Genomic DNA, 21,376 nt, shown 5'->3' with positions numbered 1-21,376 from the left:
CTTCTTTGTAGGACTGATAAAATTTGACTGTGAACCCATTTGGCCCAGGGCATTTTGGGACTGGAAGATTTTTTATTTTTGCTTCAATTTTGTTGCTTATAATTGGTCTTTTCAGGAGTTCTTTTTCTTTCTAATTGAGGGTTGGGAGGTTGTGTTTTCCAGGAATTTGTCCATTTCCTCAACATTTTGGAGTTTATATACATAGAGATTTTCATAGCATTCAGATATATTTTGTATTTTTGTGGTATCAGTTGTAATATCTCCTTTTTCATTTCTGATTGAGTTTATTAGGGTCCTTTATATTATGTTTGTGGTTAATCTGGTGTGAGGTCTATCAGTATTGTTTATCTTTTCAAAAACCAACTTTTTTCATTAATCTTCTCTATTATTATTTCTTTATGATTTCATTTAGTTCTCCTCCAACATTAGTTATTTCTTTTCATCTGCGGGTTTGGATATTGTTTTCTCTTCCTTTCCTTGTTCCTTGAGACAATCCATTAGATTGCTGATTTGTGATCTTTCTGTCTTTTTGATGTAGGCATTTAAGGCTTTAAATTTTTTCTTTAGTACTGCTTTTGCTGAGTCCCACCGATTTTGAAAATTGGTATTCCCTTTGTAATTTAGTTTAAGGAATCTTTTGATTTCCACCTTAATTTCCTCCTTGACCCAATAATCATTCAGCAGTATGTTTTTTTAATTTCCATGACATTGTGTAGAATTGAATGTTTTTGTTGCAGTTGATTTCTAAATTTGTTCCACTGGGATCTGAGAAGATACATAGTATAATTTTTTTTTTTTTTAATTTGTTGAGACATGCTTTGTGGCCTAAGATGTGATCTTTCTTAAAGAATGCTTCATATGGTTATGAGAAGAATGTATATTTGATAGTTTTGGGATAGAATGTTCTGTAAAAGTCTGTTAGGCACATTTGCTGTAAAGTCCCATTTAAGTCCCAGGTTTATTTATTTTCTGCTTGGAAGATATGCCCAGTTCTGTCATTTGGGAGGTGAAGTCTCTGGAAATTATGATGTTGCTGTTTATCTTTTTGTTTAAATCTAGTAGGGTTTGCTTTACGAATCTCTGCACATCTGTGTTCGGTACATAAATATTAAGGATTATTATGTGTTCTTGACAAATTGCTCCCTTTACCATTATATAATGGTCGTCTTTGCCTTTCTTTACTATTGTTGATTTGAAGTCTATGTTATCTGATATCTGATATAAATACGGCTACAACTTCTTTATGTTGATTTCCATTTGTGTGAAATATTTTTATACACCACCTCACCTTGAGTCTGAATGAGTCCTTGTGGGTTAGATGTGTTTCCTAGAGGAAGTAGATATTTGGTTTGTAAATATATATATATATATATATATATATATATATATATATATATATATATATATATATATATATAGTCCAATCAGCCAGCCTGTGTCTCTTAAGTGGGGAATAAAGCCATTAACATTTATTGAAAGGATTGATAAGTGAGATTCACTTCTGTTTCTCCTGTTGAGAAGAATCTTTTTTTTTTTTTTTTTTTTGAGTACTGCTCGAATCATTTTTTTATATGAGGTCTCAGCTTTAGCTTTTAGGTAATTTTTCACTGGTGGGTTTCTATTGTACTGACTGATGTATAATGCAGATATGAGAACCTCCTGCAGGGTGGATCAGGTCTCAAACAATTCTCTCATTATTTGCTTGTCTAAAAAGTCTTCATTTCTCCCTCATACAAGACATTTAGTTTTGCAAGATGCAAAATTCTATACTGGCCATTGTTATGTTCAGGAAGACTGAAGATGGGGCCCCAATACTTTCTGGCTTGTATGGTCTCACTTGAGAAGTATGCAGTTAGCCTGACGGGTTTCTCCTTTTAAGTTACCTGATATTTTCACCTTATGACTCTCAGGAGTTTCTCTTCCATGTTAACTTTGGCCAGTATGATGACTATGTGTTGTGGTGATTGCCTCTGTGCAATGAATCTTCCAGGTGTCCTTTGAGCTTTTTGTATCTGGATATCTACAGTTCTAGCAAGACCAGGGAAGTTTCTATCTATTATTTCCTCAAACAGTTTTCCAACCTTTCTGTGTTTTCTTCTTCACCGTCAAGGATGCCTATAACTCTTATATTGGCATCTTTACACAATCCCATATTTCTTATGGGCATTTTTCCTTCCTCTTAATTCTCTATTCTTTATCTTTGACTGACTTGTTTAGTTTGAAGCTGTTGTCTTCAGGCTCTGAGAGATCCTTTCTTCTGCCTGGTCTAGTCTATTCTTAATACTTTTCACTGTGTTCTGCATTTCTTTGAATTTTTCATTTCCAGAAATTCTGCTTGATTTTTTAAATAGTTCAATTTCTTTAGTGAATTTTTCATTCAAATTTTCCATCCATTTTAATCCATCAAAAAATAAATTTTTTTGAATTTTATTTGTGATTTCTTTTTGTTGTTTTTCCATTTTCTCTTGTATTTCATGGAGCTTACTAAAAATCCATATTTGGAATTCTTTCTCTCTCATTTCAATATTCTGATTTTGGTTGGCATCCAGAGCTGGTGTTCCCTTTTGGAGTTGAACTTTCTCTCTGATTCTGCATACTTCCAGAATTCTGTTTACTGATTCCTTCTCATCTGGAACAGCTGTTGCTTCTTATATTTTGATTTGATATTTAGTGTCATGCCCAGTTTAATCTCTGAGATAGTAGGTGGTACTCATGGGTGAGAATCAACCACACCTAGTATGAGTGAGTCAGAACATGCTGTAAATGGCATGTAAATTGACCTACCTTGTATGAGTGAGTCAGAACATGCTGTAAATGGCATGTAAATTGACCTTCCTGTCAGTGGGTGGTGCTTTCTGGAAGGAACAAGCTACAGTGTTGTTTTTGGGTCTTGTGACTAGCTATCATCCCTGAGGAGAAGCACTTGAATGCCCCAGGTGTTGGATGTGGTCCTAGAACTTCAGTGGAGTCCTAATTCTCTGCCACAGCAGTGGAAGGTGGGGGAGTGCAGCTGGGCAAGGCTGGGTTGGGTGAGCTTTCCCTCAGGGTCCTGAAAAGCTGGCAAGGTATCTGTTTCAGCAGGGATCAAAGGTCTGCTCCCAGCTTCTGGCCAAAGCCACAAGGGAAGGGATGAAGTGGCCCCACCCAACTAGGCAATCTGCTTTTGAAGGCAGAGCCATTGAGTGTCACAATCTGACAATCTGAAGCAGTCCTCACTCTTCTCTGCCCTCCCTTGCTCTGAGGTTTTATGGTGTTGGCACCTGCCAGCAGGCAGGACTTCAAACCAGTTGGGCATCCCAATGACTGCGATGAAGGCCAGGCAGTTCCCTGTCCAGGATTCTGGTCTGAGCTGAAAGTGTGGCCCTCCTATTGTGGGAGGGGTGCCCTGCACGCACACCAAACTTCCTCCCAGATCTGCCCATGTGGGGTCCCTCACCACCTGAAACTAATTCACAAATCTCCCCTCCCTGCCCCCAAACAACATGATTGAGACTGGGGTTAGGGGATCTGCCCTGAAGGCCCCCCCCATCCCCAAGATCAATCCCTGACCATGGAGGAATGCTAGCACTCTGGTCATCTTTGACCCTCTCTCCAGGAGGCAGTCCACCCAGAATACCCAGGCTCTGGAGTCACACAGATCACCTAGTACTCACTGGATCCCTGTGGCTCCTACAGTCTGGGCCACAGTTGTAAAATATCTGTGTGAGAACAATCAAGATGGAACTTGAGTTGAAGCTCCCTGGGAAGGACAAAGGTGCACAGTGTGTAGAGAAGGAATATGGCACCTTCATCCTGTCTCAGTTCTGTGGGGGTGGGAAGAGCCTCAGGGGGCTGGGAGATTGGTGCCCTGTCCACAGGAAGCTTCCAGGTCACTGGTACCTGCAGCCTCTTGGCTCATGTGGGCAGAAGGTCTCTCCAGTGGCTGAGGAACAGATGTGAGAAGAGGAGAAACAAACTGCTCCACCTACCCTTTTCATTGGACTCCAAGCCTCTTGGGGCTTGATCTCTGACAATACCTTGCTCCTTCTTACTCTGCTCTTCAACTTCTACCATGGAGTATCTAGTAGGTTCTGGAATGTTTCCATCAGACTTATATCTGATCTATGTTTGTTTGTTTGTTCTTTTTCATCTAAAACTTTTCCTTCTTTCTGAGATGATCTAGCAGCTGGTGTCTCTGGTCTGCCATCTTGACTCCACCCTCATCATAATCTTAGAACACTTTTTTTTTAAAAAAAGGTCATGGAATCTTGTTCTCAATGAAAGCTGTTGTAAAGCAAATTAGATTGTTCTGCCTAAAATAGTGGTAATGGGACTAAAGTCTCAACTACTTGGCAACCCTCCCTCCCTTCCAGTGGTCCCTCTAGAAATTGTCATAAATGAGTGTCTTTATGTGGTAATGCTAAATTACATCTCTTAGTGTGATTTAATTTTCTCTTAACACTAGTAGCACCTAAGTGTATGTTTAATAAGAAAAACTGGTTAGAAAGAGAGAGAGAGGGAAGCAATAGCATTCCTAATTGCTGCAGATTTAGCCTTATGCGTTTGCAAGAGCCTAATGCTCCAAAAAGTAATGTAGGAAAATAATGGTTCACTAAAAGCAAGACATGCAGACATATCATTTCAGAATCATGCCATTATAATTTGTTTCCTTTGGAGATAAGCTTTAAAAATCATCTCAATGTTATTGTTATGGTTTGAATGCACACACCCCCACCACCACCAAATTTCATATGTTGGAAACTCAATCCTCAAATTCATATGTTGATTGAAGGTGGGGCCTTTGGGAGGTAATTAGGATTATATAAAGTCATCAGGGTGGAGCTGCCATGATGGCACTAGTGGCTTTATAAGGAGAGGAAGAAAGACCTGAGCTGATATACACACTCTTGCCCTTTCATGCTGTGAGCCCTGTGCCATGTTATGATGCAAGAAGGCCTTCACCAGATGCTAACACCTTGATATTGGACTTCACAGCTTCCAAAACTGTAAGAAATATATTTATTTTCTTGATAAATTACCCAGTCTATGGTATTATGTTACAGCAACAGAAAATGAACTAAAACAATTCCTTTCCATATTCAAACTCCTAAATTACACCTTCAGGAGAGTTTCTGAAGAAAGAACTTCCAAAGATTTCTGGATGGCTGAACAAAATAGGGGATGAACAAGTACCTTGGAGACACTAGCAAAATGAGTATTTTAATATATGTTTGCTCAAACATTCATCTTGCTCTCCTTGTCTTCATGTAGCCTTGGAGTAAATGACTACACAAATGTCAGGAGTCAGGGGGAAGATATACCAATAACAAAGAATAGCTTTTGCTTGAATTGCTACTATGGCTACTTTTTCTGTTATCTATTATGCTAGTCTGAAAGAAGCCACTTTGTAAATTCTCCTCAGGCAGATATAAAAAAATCAGAAATATATTCCTTTGAGAATCTCAGTGAGTTCTGTTTCTGTCATCTTCAGTTTAGCACTTTGGTGAACATACTCTTTAACAAGCCCGGCCATTTGTGCAAACCCTAAGGGTAATTTAGACTCAGGCTTAGCCAAACGGGAAAGACATCTTGAAAAAAAAATCTACATGGAAATTTTCAGGTTAATGTTAAGTAAGGGAAAGCAAGTAGATCAAATTGACAAACCAGTTTATGTTTATAACAGGAATATTTTTCTAACTATTGCCTGGGTTCAAAACATTCCTCTTCATTATTTTTAGTTGAAAATAAATATTGCTTACACTATTTATTCAATCACCAGTAGCTATGTGTTGAAATGTGTTTTTCCCCTAAGAAGCTATTAGACAGATGAATTACTAACTGGTTAAAGAATGAATGATCTCTGGAGTGTGGCATTTGCTTTTATTCCCTATTTGAATACCACCAGCTTCTTTGTGAAATATAAACTTTTAAGAGGTGGTAGAAAAGGTGTCTATCTTTGTAAATTAAACCTATGATCTGGAATCTAAAAATAGGCCCTGTTTGGTGAGACCTTTGAAGTCATTTAAATTTAAATCTGGAGGAGTCATTGAGAAATTCTCCTGTCCTTTGATGTTTTAAAATCTAAAAGATAATAAAGCATTCATCTAGATATTTCATTCTTGGCTAAGATAATGTGTTGCCTTACTTTTTTACAAATGCAGGATCCTTAAATTTTTTACTCTGAATTAAACTTAACATAAAAGCTGTATTGTATAATTCAAAAAAAAAAAAACTAAACAGGTAAAGTTCAGGAGTTCAAGAGATTAATTCAACATTTTATGGAAACATTTGCAATAAATCCAAAGTTAATGAATATTCTGACACTTAATATATTTGAGGTTTATAGCTTCTTGAATTTAATATCCAAAATACCCTTCAAAAGGTATACATAAATGCAATGAACCAAAAATAAAGGGCATAAGAGGACAGACCAAATCTCCATGGTGTATGTTAACCACTTCTATGAGGCTAGGTATGGAATATGTATAGACTAGTGAAAACAACTTGATAGCTTCATAGCATCATCATAGTTGAGAGAAATAAAATGTTTTAAAAAATTACTCCTCTAGAAACATCATATATTAAATGTTATTAATAAAATATAATAAAAATAATTATTTTGAGACAAAAGTATTTATTATATGGTTCTACTCTCTTTTTTAAAAGAGGGATTCTCAAGGCAGACTGGTAGAATGGAAAAACAAGCACCACATACACTCACCATCAAATGGGTACTAACTAATTGATCAACACTTATGTGCACATATGGAAGCAATATTTATCAAGTGTTGGGCAGGTGGGGGGAGGAGGGGATGGGTATATTCACACCAAATCGGTGCAGCATACACTGTCTGGAAGATGCACATGCTTATAGCTCTGACTCAGGCAGTCCAAAGGCAATATATGTAACCTAAACGTTTGTACCCCCATAATATGCTGAAATTTTACAAAATGTTTTCCATAAAAAAAAAAACAAGCTGGCTCTTCTATTTGTTAGCTCTGTAACTTTAATCAAATCACCTAAGCTCTCTGTACCACCATTTCCTCCTCTGTTAAAGAGTTTATGAGAATACTGTGGGGATTAACTATGTATATCAGTATACAAGAATATGTATTACTATATGCATACCAATACACACACACATGTATATATATGTATGAATGTATACACAAATGTGTGCACATTCAGTGCTTAGAATAGAGTAAGTGGATTAGTAGGTTATTTTTTTTTCCCAGCATGTGTCAGTACTTTGTACCTTTTAATGGCTGAATAATACTCCATTGCATGAATCTACCATATTTGGTTATTTTTATTATGCTTACTTTGGTATAGAAAGCTTATGGAAAAAATTGATCAACTATTCACAATTGCCCATTTTTAACCCTCTGCTTTGTCTCAACCAAACTTTAGACAGGTTTCTGTCCCTTCCACAGGCCACTAAACTTGGCTTGGCACCCCAAGCCTGAGCAAGCATTAAGAAAGTGGAATGTGTCCGCACCATTAGCTTGTCCTGGAATCAACTGACCACAGCAAGACATTTTTCCTCTAGGACCCCACTGAACATTTCTCTTGCGTGTCCAGCCTCTTCTTAAAAGATCCTGCTTATCTGTGCTTACCATTCCTGACCATATAAAAAAAAAAAAACATTTTTGAATTTTGAGGCCCTTGTGGAGTTCTAAGATCAGAGCCTTCTCCCTATTGAAATATTCTTCCTTCTGAACATTCTCTCCGTAAGTCTAGATTTTTTCCCATTTTTTAAATTTCAGCATCTTATGGGGGTACAAATGTTAAGGTTACGTATATTGCCCATGCCCCCCCTCCTCCCGCGAGTCAGAGCTTCAGGCGTGACCATCCCCCAAACGTTGCAAATCTTACTCATTATGTTTGTATATACCTATCACCCCTCCTCCCCCCTCCCACCCGCCTGACACCTGACAAATGTTATTCCTATATGTTTTTATTTGATAAAATGTCTTTCTCATTGGTCCTTATATTGTGATTATATTGATGTTTCACAATCTACTATTGAAGTGCTTTATGTTGAAATGTCATGACATATGTGTTTTCTGAACTGGAACATGGGTTCACCTCTGAACGCTGGATACAGAATCATAATATTTTTAAACAAAGATATGTCCTTATTACAGGGTCACTACATTAGGTAAAATGTCCCAATATTTCTGTTCTTCAAATGCCAACTTGTTTTTGGGTTTTTTTTTTTTTTTTTTTTTTTTGGTTTTTTTGTTTTGTTTTGTTTTTGTTTTTTGAGACATAATCTCACTTTGTTGCCTGGGCTAGAGTAAGTATCGTGACATCAGCCTAGCTCACAGCAACCTGAAAGTCCTGGATTCAAGCACTCCTCCTGCCTCAGCATCCTGAGTAACTGGGACTACAGGCATAAGCCACCATGCCTGGCTAATCTTTTCTCTACATATTTTTAGTTGTCCAGCTAATTTCTTTTTATTTTTAGTAGAGATGAGGTCTTGTTCTTCCTCAGGCTGATCCTGAACAAAATGCCAACTTCTTTTTTTTAGCGTATTATGGGGGTACAAGTGTTAAGGTTACATATATTGCCTTTTAAATAACTGAGCAAGAGGTCAATTTTCAAATTTACTAGAATGATTAAGAATGTTAAAACACTTAAAATATGTAGCTTCTCTCTCATTCTCTCTGTCTCTGTGTCTATGTATATATGTGTGTATATATATATATATATATATATATATATATATATATATAATACCAGAGTACACAGTAACAGCCAGAGACATTTTACTACCCTTGCTTCCCTCTTTTCAACTGGAAAACTTTTCTATAAACTTTCACCTTCTGGGAGGAGCTGACTTGCAAAAATTCATCATTCCAAGGCCACAGTGATACTCAAGATAACTCAGAGAAGCATTTGAAATCTCTCAGAAAGGTATATTGATTTAAAAACTCAGTGATGCTGTTATTTTAGTTTGTCTCTCAAGCATTAACAAAAATTTATTTTGGCATTCTAGTGAAACTCCATTTTCAGGTAATTCTCATACTTGATAAAGACATCCAAGGCTAACAGATTGCTTTCTGGCATAACCTAGACCACTCTCTGGCAAGTTCCTTTTCAAACATAAAATTTAGTTTCTCAAATTAGAATAATATAATTCCTGTTAAAGATTATACATATTTAACCTAGTAACAATAATGGTAATATATTATGGGCCTAATATATATAGATAGCATTTAAAGCTTATTGAATTTAATTTCCAATATATCTTCCATAAGAAATTTAAGTATAACTCATTTCTTTCAACCTCAAACATGGTAAGGAAACCGAGGCATAAATGCTAGGAAAGAAATGTCAGTGAACAACTGGAAAACAGTTTATTTTTAGTGGTAGTGCAGTTTAACTAGTGAGGTCATTAACATTTAACAATATGTGAGATAGTTCACTTTTTAAACAGTAAAAAACAACTTTTTCTAGAAGACTACACTATTCATATATATTTGAGAAGAACTAAAAATGTCCACATTGAAAGATAACATTCCAAAGTCCAGTTTCTCTGAGAATATCATTTTGCTGATTAACCATGTTTAGTTATAGTATTCTTCCCTGTGATCCTATCAGACATCTTCATGATTCATATTCACTAACTTTTGCTGTCACTGCTAAAATGTGAAATGACACTAAAATGGTTCCTTTTTTATTGCTAAAATTTATCATACAATAACTGTATTACTAGAACATTCGCAAAATGATGCTGTCAACAGTATGTTCTTTTGGCACAGTGGGAAAAGAAAGTATTGGTGAAAAATAAAATAAAATAAGACTTGAAAAATGCTTCCAGTACTGTGTATGTGATACAAAATGTGAAGACAGCTTAGCTTGAATCTCTTTTAAGGCAGAAACATAACATATGTCATCTTAAATACTTACAGTTTTAACTCCATGGAGTAACTATTGTAGCTTCAGGAATTTAAGAAAAAACAACAACATATTTTGAAATCAATTTTCTTTAAAATTTACAATCTTACCTTTCCTGCCTTTTTCCCCTCGGATTTCCGCTGATTTAGGATTAAATGGAGGCAAGGGAAGCAAAGAAAAACAAAACAAAAGAAAAAGAAAAATCAGCTCCAATTCATTTACTGCAAATATATTTTTTTAAAAAGCATGTCAATATTCCCAGTGTGATAGTACACAATTTTCTTCTTATGCAGAAACTGCTTTCATCTGCTCATCTGATACATTCTTCAGTGGTGTCAGTAAAGGGATATAACAGCATTGTAAATCTTGTGCAACAATATGAAAAGCCATATAAAAATTTCAGTTGGCATGAAAAAATTAAGTTATATGCTTAGCCCACTTAGGCATTAACCAAGAAAAGGCACCTTTACAATTAGACATTCATTCTCTTATGATATCATTTTATTTTCTATCCATTTTTAAATGAATGAGCCTTTATGTCAAGCATGAACACATTTCTTAATTAAAACAAGAACTAGGCTGGTGGGAAATTCATGAATTGGGAGCAAACGTAAGAAATATTTATACAGCATCACCATAGTATCTCCAAATGCTAAGTCAATGATTTTGGTGGTTCTTAGGGGCATCTTAACTCAACTCTGTTCAACTAAATCCTTTTTAAACCATCATGATGAAGTCATTCTGTTCATGTTATTTAAGACTTTTTTCCCCCTCAAACACCCTCAGGAGACAGGCTAATTTACTTTTTAAGACTCTGGAAACATTTAGGCCACTTGTCCTTTTAGGTTCATTCTCCTTTTCAGAGGATGAAAATATCATGTAATCCTAGCACTTTGGGAGGCTGAGGTGGGAAGATGGCTTGAGGCCTGAACAAGAGCGTGACCCTGTCTCTACAAAAAATAGAAAACTCAACCAGGTGTGGTGGCGCACAACTACTGTTCCAGCTACTCAGAAGGCTTAGGCAAAAGAATCGCTTGAGCCCAGGAGTTTGAAGTTGCAATGAGCTATGATGGTGCCACTGCACTCTAGCCCGGGAGACAGAGCAAGACCCTATTTCAAAAAAAAAAAAAAAAGTAAAAAAGTGGATCAAATGTTCACACTTTTTATCTAACAATTTTCCCAAAAGTCCTTTCTCCTCAATTTTGTTTCATTTTTTTGACATTTCTACAATTATGTAAAAGTTTCTTAGAGAGCGTTCCTAAATACAAAGAATCACAGAAAATTAAGGGTAGGGTTGATTCTGAAATAACAGTAAATACAAAGGAAAATACAGTCCATATTGTAAGAGGATGAATGCTCTATATTTTCTAGTCAATGCCTTATTACCAGACCAAGAAAGTATATTTTTTGGGTCATTTTAATGTAATTTGAGCTTCCAAAATTGGAATTGAGGTAAGCATCCAGATATAAGCACAATTCTATTATTCAAGAAAATAAAAGTGTGCTTTTTGTCCTTCCACACTGGATATTTATTTTTAGACTAAGATATTCATATTATCTGTCTGCATCGATCAAATTTGACAATCAATGGCTCAATGTTAGAATTCAATTTGCCTGTGAAATCATAGCCTGAGGATAATGCCTGGAGTAATCTCTTCCAAGAAAGTGTCCTTGGATTTTACTGTTCTTAAACAATCAGTATTTACATCTCTTTTTATTATGATAGATAATGTTTATATAATAGATTAAATTTTTTAACTTTCCAAAAGAGATAATCACAAGGACTAAACAATCTCAAAATTTTAATAATATTTAAGAATATAACATTAAAAAACACTATTCCTTATTTTGTGGAATCACAATGGATCTTTTCATGTTTGTTCCATTAGAAGTTACTTTCCAGAACATAGATTTTAGTTAGATGTTTTACTACTTATTGAACAATGTAAAAGCATTAAAATTTTTAGTTGGCCAAGTGAAGATATAAAAATATTAATAATATCTATCTTGATTTAATTAAGTTAATTAATTATTGAAAAGTTAACTAGTTAACCAATATTTAAGGCTAATGCATATTTTGAGGTAAAGCATTTCCTCACCATTGCAATGAAAAAGGACAATTCTATCATTTTCCTAATTTATGTATTTTAATTAATAGCATTGCCTATGCTGTGCTACTTTTGTCCTTATTTCAGAATTTCCATTCAGCAAAGTTTAAAATAGATAATGTTGGATATTAATATTAAAATGATAGTCTTTGCATTTATCCACACCACACAGACACAACAAAATCTGTCACCATGTGTGGGTTCTAGTGTATGACTACTAGGCAAGCGTTAGAATTAAAAGAAAGCACAGAAATATATTGGCAGGCATGCAAGTAGGTTGGCAAATTGATATCAGATTTGATGATAGAAACTTTTTTTTTTAAATCGATGTTGGAAGGGAAACAAACATGTTGAAAAGCGACTTCTATTTTAATGGAGACATGGATTTGTATGCCCTTATTTAAAAACTAGACCCCAAATGACCAAGATTAAATCAACAAAATCATTGTCCATACTACATTATATAAAGGAGGGGAGAAAAGTTAACCAGTCTGAGTGTTTATTGGCTCAGATTTTTGCATAATGTGCATTAGTTATATAGTTTCATATGGTCTTATTAAGCCCTGGGTGTGAATAAATTCTAACACCAGCAATAGATGATTATTTCTCTTACAACATCAAAATTTCTAGATTGCCAGAGCTAATTGAATGCAACTAGTGAGAGAGAGGAACAGAAGACAGTGTTCATAAAAGGTAACAAAGTTCGTTAATGCCAAGGATATGATCCAACTGGAAAAACATCCTAAATATTTAGTCAGTTATCTTCTAAATCACATAGTATTATTCAGTACAGTAGAAAATGGTGTCAGGTAAGTCATCACAGTAAAGAGCTATTCGTGTATACACTGAGGCTGTAGCTTTATTGGTGTAGTTGAAAGAAACAAGATCAAATAATTTTGGTATTCCTCAATATCTATGATTTTGTGATTAGTGAGAACCAGGTGCATTAGCTTTGTCTGTTTCAGATCTGTGCATTCAGCCCACAAGCACAGAGGATGAGGTCTACAAAAGATCTATAACCTAAAAGCATATTGCTTTTGTACAGTCTCTATATAATATTAACTCCTTCTTTTTCCCACCTTCAGGTATGCGACTTCTCTTTTTATTTTCTTGCCTGTATGAAGTACAGCTGTTACATTCGCTCTGGCTTCAAGTAGGGCATTCTTGTGTATTGCTGCTGCTTACAGAGTGGCTCTCCTCCTGAATACAAGTATTAGGAATTTTTGACCACTAAGATTAATGATAGAGTAAAGGGGATAAGACTGGAGTCAGAAGTCAAGGAAGCCACATCTCTACACACAGGTAACAGAAAGAGGAAGAGACCTACTGGAGGATAAAGACACTAAAGCTTATCCTAAGTCACTACCCTGTCTGCTGATTAGGAATGGAGTGGAATAGAACATGTTCTGGAGACAAGGCACTTGGTGAGCACAGATTTCTTTTGAAAGCTGACTACAATCTCACCCAATAAAACACCAGTCATCACTAAATATTTGTCCACTGGATCAGGTGCAACATCAACTTGAGATGTCCAATAATGGTCAATATTTAACAACAAAAAAATACTTATCAGAAGACTGCTGACAGTGTTATACAGTACAGGCAATGTAATGATGATACCTTTTCTAAATGCCATGACCAAAATGAAAATATTTATCACTATGAACACATAATAGATCCTCAATAAATATTTGTCTAATGGATAGATGAAACTGGAGGTTTTTTATTCCTGTATGTGTGTGTGTGTGCATTTGTAACATAACAAACTAGAAGCCTGTGAAGCTATATGGTAACTTTATGTTTAATTGTTTGAGAGACTATCAGACTGTTTTCCAACGCAGATACACCACTTTCATTCCTTCCAGTAATGCCTGAGAGTTCCAATTTTTTCCAAATCCTTGTCAACAATTTATGTTTAACCTCTTAACTTTATAATTAAACATTAACTATTTCTGTCCAAATATTTTTAAATACTATATACTAGTATCCAAACTTAGTTTAGTTATATTAATAAAATTTTGTAGCATAACTATTCTACTAGATGAGCTGATACCTGTTAAGAAAGTGTCAAACTCATCCTTCCAGAGGTTGAAAATTTACCCATTTCCTGATATGAATTTATTCATCATTTGAAGTACATGTTTTAAATAAGGAAATTCCCTTTGTTAAAGTAAATGACACTTTGAAAAAATGTTAGCAAATTGTTATTTATTAAAATCTACACTTTACATCACTGTTAAAATCTGAAAGAAAAGGCAGTTGGAAGAAGAGATACAATATATGGGACAATAACATTGCAGTTGCTGGACAAGAACTAAATAAATATTAGAGAGTACTGGATTAAATCCAGTTGAAATTATTTTTTATGAATACTATGACTTGGAACATGCAGAGATAATATAAAGCATCAGAATAAGAGTCAAATTAAAAAGAATACAAAGCAACATTTTATTCAAAATGGTTGCTAGCATTGATTTAACAAAGCTAAACAAGAATAAAATATTCTCAAGATGACCTAGAAGCAGAATATTACAGATGATACCAAATTCTCAGCTTCTTATCAGGAGCCACAGTTGAGTTAGAGCACAATTGCACCTTGTTTCACATAATCCTTTTGGTTTATTCAAATCTCTACTCTTGCCCTGAAACATACTATGACAATAACAAAAGCAATGTGACAGACACATCTGCTTTCTGAAAATATTGCATGTCAGTTGAAACAATGTTTCATTTTTAATTGTTTGAATTTTGCATAAAGATACCTTTGTTTGCTGCTAAAGATGTATGCAAATATATCCAATATCACTTTAAATTACAGATCATCTTAACATGCCATTCGTGTGAAATGTGAAAATCTGACTGAGAATGTTGCATTGTGTCTATTAAAGCTTGTAGATGTTTGCAAAATGAACATCAAAGCAATAAAGTGATTATGAGAATAAACAACAGAATACAAATGATCTTTCTTATTTACTAGCAAGAAAGCATTTTTTAAAATGAAATAGCTTCAGAACTGCTTAATTCTGTGAATACCTGGTTTTCATATTAGATGAAAGCATAACAAACTATATCTATGATAACAAATAAAAGTTACAATGCCAACTATAAGCTTGCCTTTATATCAAATTCCAAGATAGACTAAAGTGTATTTTAAAATAGTATTACTAAGACTTATTCCTTCAATCTGTGTTATATAGCACAGTATGGTGACTATAGTTAACAATAATTTATTATGCATTTGAACATAGCTGGAAGATTTGGAATATTCCCAAAACAAAGAAATGATAAATGTCTGAGGTGATAGATATCCAAATTACCCTAATTTGATCATTATACATTCTATGCATGTATTAAAATATTGAATGCACCCTATATAATATACAATTATTATATATCAATTTAAAAAAGAAAATAGCAGTATGAGTTCATTAGCATGAGTCTCTCAAGTGAAAGCTAAATGCTAATATAGTCATCCTAAATAAAAACTAGTTATCTATATAATTTTCTGATAGTAACTCAAACCTAGATTATGGTTTCACTCCATTCAATTTATCCCTAAAGTTTTAGTTTCAGTGTAATATTTCCTAGATTGTAACAGTTTGAGAATTTATTATAATTATCTGCCTACTTGGTGCCATCTCTTGCTTATTTCCTAGGTGAGAAAAATATTATCTTTTGGGATTATCATATAGTTTCCCTGAGTTCTTAGTTGACATTAGTATATTCTTCCTTTTTAAAACTCCTCTAACAATTCCATGCTGAACTTCCACTTTCAGTGCATTTTCTGGAGAATTTTGAACTTTATTTCAAAACATCTAAGAAAACTGAAGGTCAAGATAAAGCCATTAAATTTTTTTTCAGTTGAATTATTTTTTTTAGGTTTGTTTCACTAAGCCTGTCTCAACACTATCAACTCAAATAAAGCACAATACAAAGCTACAGAGGGCAAAATAGTGTCCTCCAAAAATTGATGTCCACTCATACCTCAGGTTTTAACTAACCAGATAGAGGCTACAGTCCTAGATCACTCATTCATTAGTGAAACATTTAGCCAAAGTCTATTTAGTACTATGTACAAGTTTTCTAGGTCTTAGAAAAATGAATGGGATAAGGCTTCTGCCCTAGAGGAACTTATGGTTTAATAGACTCACATTTTAATAGAAATAGCTAATTACAATATAATGTTTTAAGTGTTGTAAGGAGCAGAAAAATAAAATACTATCATACTGCAAGGTACCAAAAATAGTGTGACACTGAGCAAGTCCCTTGACCTCTCTGACTTTCAGATGATTAATCTGTAATATGGGGATAACAATGACAATCCATATCCTTTCTATCTTTAGAGACTATTTTGAAGGTCAAATAAGCTCTTCTTTCTCCCCATCCCTCCTTTCTTCTTTCTTGTCCTTCAACTATTTTTGGCATCTACTATTTTTAAGTGTCCTCTGAATCAGACACTCACTTAGATATTTAATATACATCTTTAAATATTTATAATGGTAAATAACACTATTCTATTTTTACATTTGTGGAAAATGAGACACAGATTTTGATTTGACAAAATCACATAGACTATAAGGATGTAAATCTCTTTTTACCACAGCCTGCTATATACCTTAGAAATAACTATATTATACTACTAAGAGTTCATGTGCAATGTGCCTCAATACCTACCAATAAATAAATTAGATGATTAATAATATTGCAAATATGCATGTATAAATATGAATAGATGAACATTATATAACCTCTATAGTACTTTAATTCCTAACTAAATTATTACCTATGCTAGAGAAAGAACATTCCCATGTGTTTTTACAGTGTAGCCATTGTCATTGATTTTCATGTTAGGCAACTACATTTGTAATTATCTACTGGAGTTCTTTAAGTTACTTTTCCATCAAAAATTTACAGTTACATTTTAGCTATTAGAATATTCAGTAATTTTACACATGCAGGTAACATAGCCTGTTCCATAACATGGAGCTTTGAGTATTAATCAGCTTATTTTTTATAATGTAGACAAACTATTAAATAGCACAATTAACAAATATTTCAGTTCAACATTTTTAAGTCTCTTCCCAGTTTCCAAATGGTTAATTTTGGTGCATCATATGTAAAGAGAACATCCTATGTATGGAGAAAAGAACAAGGATCAACAATCTAGCTTGCCTTCTGGTAGGAAGGACTGCACAGTGTGTCAAAGCTGGGAAATCTATAGCCTAGTATGAATTTTTGTATCCCGCACCATTTCTAATTCATTCATTCATTCACCAGGCTAGCTCTTAAGTATACAGTGATTGCCAATATAGACATATGTGCTCGTCTTTGCCCCCCGTAAGGGAATAGAAACAAGAGTATAGTAGAATGAAAATATTAATAGTTTGGCAGCTTTTTCTTTGTTAATAGAGGTATCATTGTAAAACTTTATCTCTGAGAAAAATTTTCTAAATATTTAATTATAGCCTCAGAAGAGATAAAAAAATAACATTAATTAAGGGCACAACTTAATATTTACCACAGCTCAATTACAATATCTGTGATTCTGCCAGATTTCCATAGTACAGAAATAAAAGCACTCCTCCTGAGTGATCCAGTCTTGAATTATCAAAGGCTTACATTAAAACTGTATAAGACAGGGTCTGAGATTTATTTTAAAAAGGTATTTCATTTCCCTAGAGGCTCATCTGCCTCAGGCATCTTCCCAGTATTTAGCTCTTAAAGTATATAAAATATTTTAAGCTTGTACACTTTTTACTGCTTTGTGAATCTATCATGTAGATTTTCTTTTTTTCCCCCAATTTACCATATTGAAGTTGCTATTTTCAGCTTCCAGTTCAACATAAAACAGTCAATGATTCCATTTATCTCTCTGACTGAGTTTATTCTCAGCAGAGCTCTGTATTCAGGACAGTTTTATTTTTATTATTGGTTATTTATTGTTGGTATTTTTGGAAGAATGAGACAGTTGTAATTCTTTGGGAGCTTTAACTACATAATTTTATCAATCAACATATATTATTGAGCATCTACTATATGACAGGCACAGCATTTAAGATCACAGGCTCTGGAAGTAGACTGGCTCAAATCCCACCACTTAACTCTAAGACTTCCTGTAAGATCCTTAGTTACTCTAACTACTGTCTGCCTGAGTCTATTCAACTGTAAAACACCAACAATAATAGTAACTACATGATAGGGTGACTATCAGGGCTAATTGACTTCATACAGTAAAGTGCTAATATACAGTCCTGCAGTACACACTCAACACTGGCCAGTATTATTATATCATTATTTTATCCAAGCACTGAGTGAAACCTTGAAAATACTATGAGAAACAAGGAAAAATTTTACAATCCACTGATTAAGTCAACTACTAAAAATTACTTAGGATGATCAATTAATTGCTGATATGTATAAAAGTACCTTGAGTAGTAGTAAAATATTGTGAGTGGGGAAACCACTGCTTTGGGGTCCCAAGTGCACCACTACCTCATGAAAATGAATTATAGAAAATTGTATAATACTGATCTAGTGGTATGCCTGAAGCATATAAAATATATTTTAAAAAATCAAACATTTTATTCAGCTAGTGACTATGGTCCAAAAGTAAAAAGCTAAGTTTATTAAGGGCTTTAAACATTTATAAATCTCCAGAGCCACACAACTTAATGCATGGCCCTTAATGTTAAATCAGTAGTGAAATACTGGTTTCTATCTTAGACCCCTGGGATCAGAATCTTGGTCCAGATGATGAGCTTTTTATCATATTCACTTTAATTGTGGCTCATCTTGAAATGATTAGATCTATTGTTAGAAAGTGGCCTTGTCACCACTAAGGATGCAGTGATTAATAGAAAATTGAAAATAATTTCTCTGGATAGATGTCTAAAGTCTCAATTGAGCCATGGGCCCAAATTATTAAGTGATTAAAGAAATTAAAATTACTATTCTTTATTCACATTCATAACCTGGCTAAGAAGTAATCATTGTAAACAAAGAATGACAGAAAGCAAAATATTTTATAATATAACTAGTAATCTACAGAGAGATAGCAAAACTTGAAATGGACTATAGGAAAAATTTCCAATATAATAAGCCAGAACAAAGGTACATCATTAGAAATGCTCTAACAAAATGTGGCTTAATTTAGATGAAGGTCAATCTTACCCTTGGGCGCATCAAGACCTTTTTTTCTTTTTTTTTAGTATTATGGCAAACTTAGTTATTTTCTTTTATTCCGAGAAAGGGCAGAAAATGAATCTCAGTGAGCCCTGGCTGATTATCTCAAAAGTTTTACCCTAATAGCATTGGTGCTATTCTCAAGTGAGTTACCACTCTGATTTTTTGGTTCATCATAATACATGTTTCTATGTAGTAGCATATTCAACATTAAAATATAAAGACTGTCCCACCGTTTCTTTAAATAAAGTCATGAGTAAAATAAGCAGAATTTAATGTGGATACATTAGCTTGGAATGATTTACTATCAAAATAAGAGTCAAGTGAAAGGGAAAGTTATACTAGGTGGAAAATTATAGTGGTACATATTTTGCTAATTGCATTTGTTTTCCTTTAAAACTAACTAATGTAATACAACTTCAGGATATTAAAGAAAAAAAAAAGATTATAGGCTGGGCGTGGTGGCTCAAGCCTCTCATCCTAGGACTCTGTGAGGCTGAGGTGGGCGGATCATTTGATCTCAGGAATTCCAGACTAGCCTGAGCAAGAGTGATTCCCCATCTCTATAAAAATTAGAAAAAATTAGCTGGGCATGGTGGCCCATGCTTGTAGTCCCAGCTACTTGGGAGGCTGAGGCAGGAGGATCACCTGAGCCCAGGAGTTTGTGAGCTAGGCTGAGGCCACGGCACTGTAGCCCTGACAACAGAGTGAGACTCTGTCTCAAAAAAAAAAAAAAAAAAAAAAAAAGATCGTACACAAGGCAAATGTAGAAAGGCATATATGTAACAACTTTTAAAAAGCCCTTTTATACTTATCTGGCATTAGAGATACCATGATCACGAAGGTGGATTTTCCAGGGGGCATCTTATCTATTGCCTCTGGATGTGCTGACTCCTACAATTTCCCCAAATTTTAAAAATGAGGAACATAAAGGGATTTAAATGGAAGTGAGGTTTCTACACTTCACTTGAGTGGATTTCAAGTAAAGTCACAGCAACCTCTAGGAAAGGCACACAAAAAGATATACTAAAAATACTGTACATAAATCAAGTAAAAATCCTAAAAAATGCTTAAATAACCCACAGGAAGGCAAGAAAATGAACTAGAAAAATGAGATCCAAAGGAAACAAACAGAAAACAAATAATAAAATGGCAGACTTATGAGCTGACCTATCAATAAATACCTTAAAAGTAAATAGTTTGACTACACCAATCCAAAGACAGAGATTGGTAGAATGGATAAAAGTGAAAACCACATACACAACCCAAATATACACTACTTACAAGAAACTCACTTGAAATCATTGACTTAGATCAGAACTAAAAGGATGAAAAAAAGATATACCATGCAAACATTAATCTAAGAAAAGCAGGTGTGGCTATGCTAGTAATAGATGAAATGACTTCACACAAAAGAAAATTATTAGAACCAAAGAAAAATGTTAGTTAATAAGAAAAAATCAATCTAGTAGAAGGACTCAAAATGTGTATGTAATAAACAAGAGAGCTTTAAAATACATGAAACAAAAGAACTGACAGAGCTGAGGAATGGTGAGAAGGAGATGAGTATGGTTTTAAAACGGCAACAGGAAGGATCATATTGGTGATGGAACTGTTCAATATCTTGACTGTGGTGGTGGAAACATGAACATAAACATATGACAAAATTGTACAGAGCTGAATATACACACACACACAAATGAATGTATATGAAACTGGTGAAATCTTAATGAGGTTAGTGGATTGTTTCAATGTCAATATCTGGCTATGATATTGTATTATACTATAATTTTGTGAAATGTTAGACAATAAGTAAAGGACCTGGGGGATCTTTTTGTATTTTCCCTTAAAACTTCATGAAAATATAGTATCATCTCAATAAAAATTACAATTTAGAAAACAAAGTCATTTGAATTCAAAATAAACTAACCAAGGAAAAGCAGAATTTTAAGGTGCCAACAAGTTGCCATATCTGAGGCTGGTGCAACAAACACCTACTGAGAGGGATGTCCACTTTTTACAGTTTTAAAAATGTTTAGCTTTTAGTAACTATATTTTATTTTTTTTTAATGCTCAGGGGTTTTAAGGAAATTATAAAGGATAATAAAAAAGTGGAAAATAAAATAAGATCCAACCAAGAAACTGGAAAGATCTCATCAGGAGAAAGATTACATTTGGACTTCATTGTAGCATACTCTTCAT

At 34.2% G+C, this 21,376-nt stretch overlaps 1 protein-coding gene across 1 annotated transcript in view; it reads right to left on the bottom strand.

Moving 5' to 3' along the window:
• Positions 1 to 21,376, bottom strand: part of PCDH11X (protocadherin 11 X-linked) — an 859,890-nt gene that overhangs the window by 406,435 nt on the left and 432,079 nt on the right. The window contains exon 5 of the mRNA XM_075999346.1: positions 9,995 to 10,024. Within this exon, the coding sequence (XP_075855461.1) occupies positions 9,995 to 10,024 (30 nt within the window). The remainder of the gene's footprint in view (positions 1 to 9,994; positions 10,025 to 21,376) is intronic.

The sequence above is a fragment of the Microcebus murinus genome, chromosome X, assembly GCF_040939455.1.
Source record: "Microcebus murinus isolate Inina chromosome X, M.murinus_Inina_mat1.0, whole genome shotgun sequence".
In the NCBI taxonomy this organism is placed as follows: Eukaryota; Metazoa; Chordata; class Mammalia; order Primates; family Cheirogaleidae; genus Microcebus; species Microcebus murinus.
This window is presented reverse-complemented; position numbering and strand designations above follow the sequence as displayed.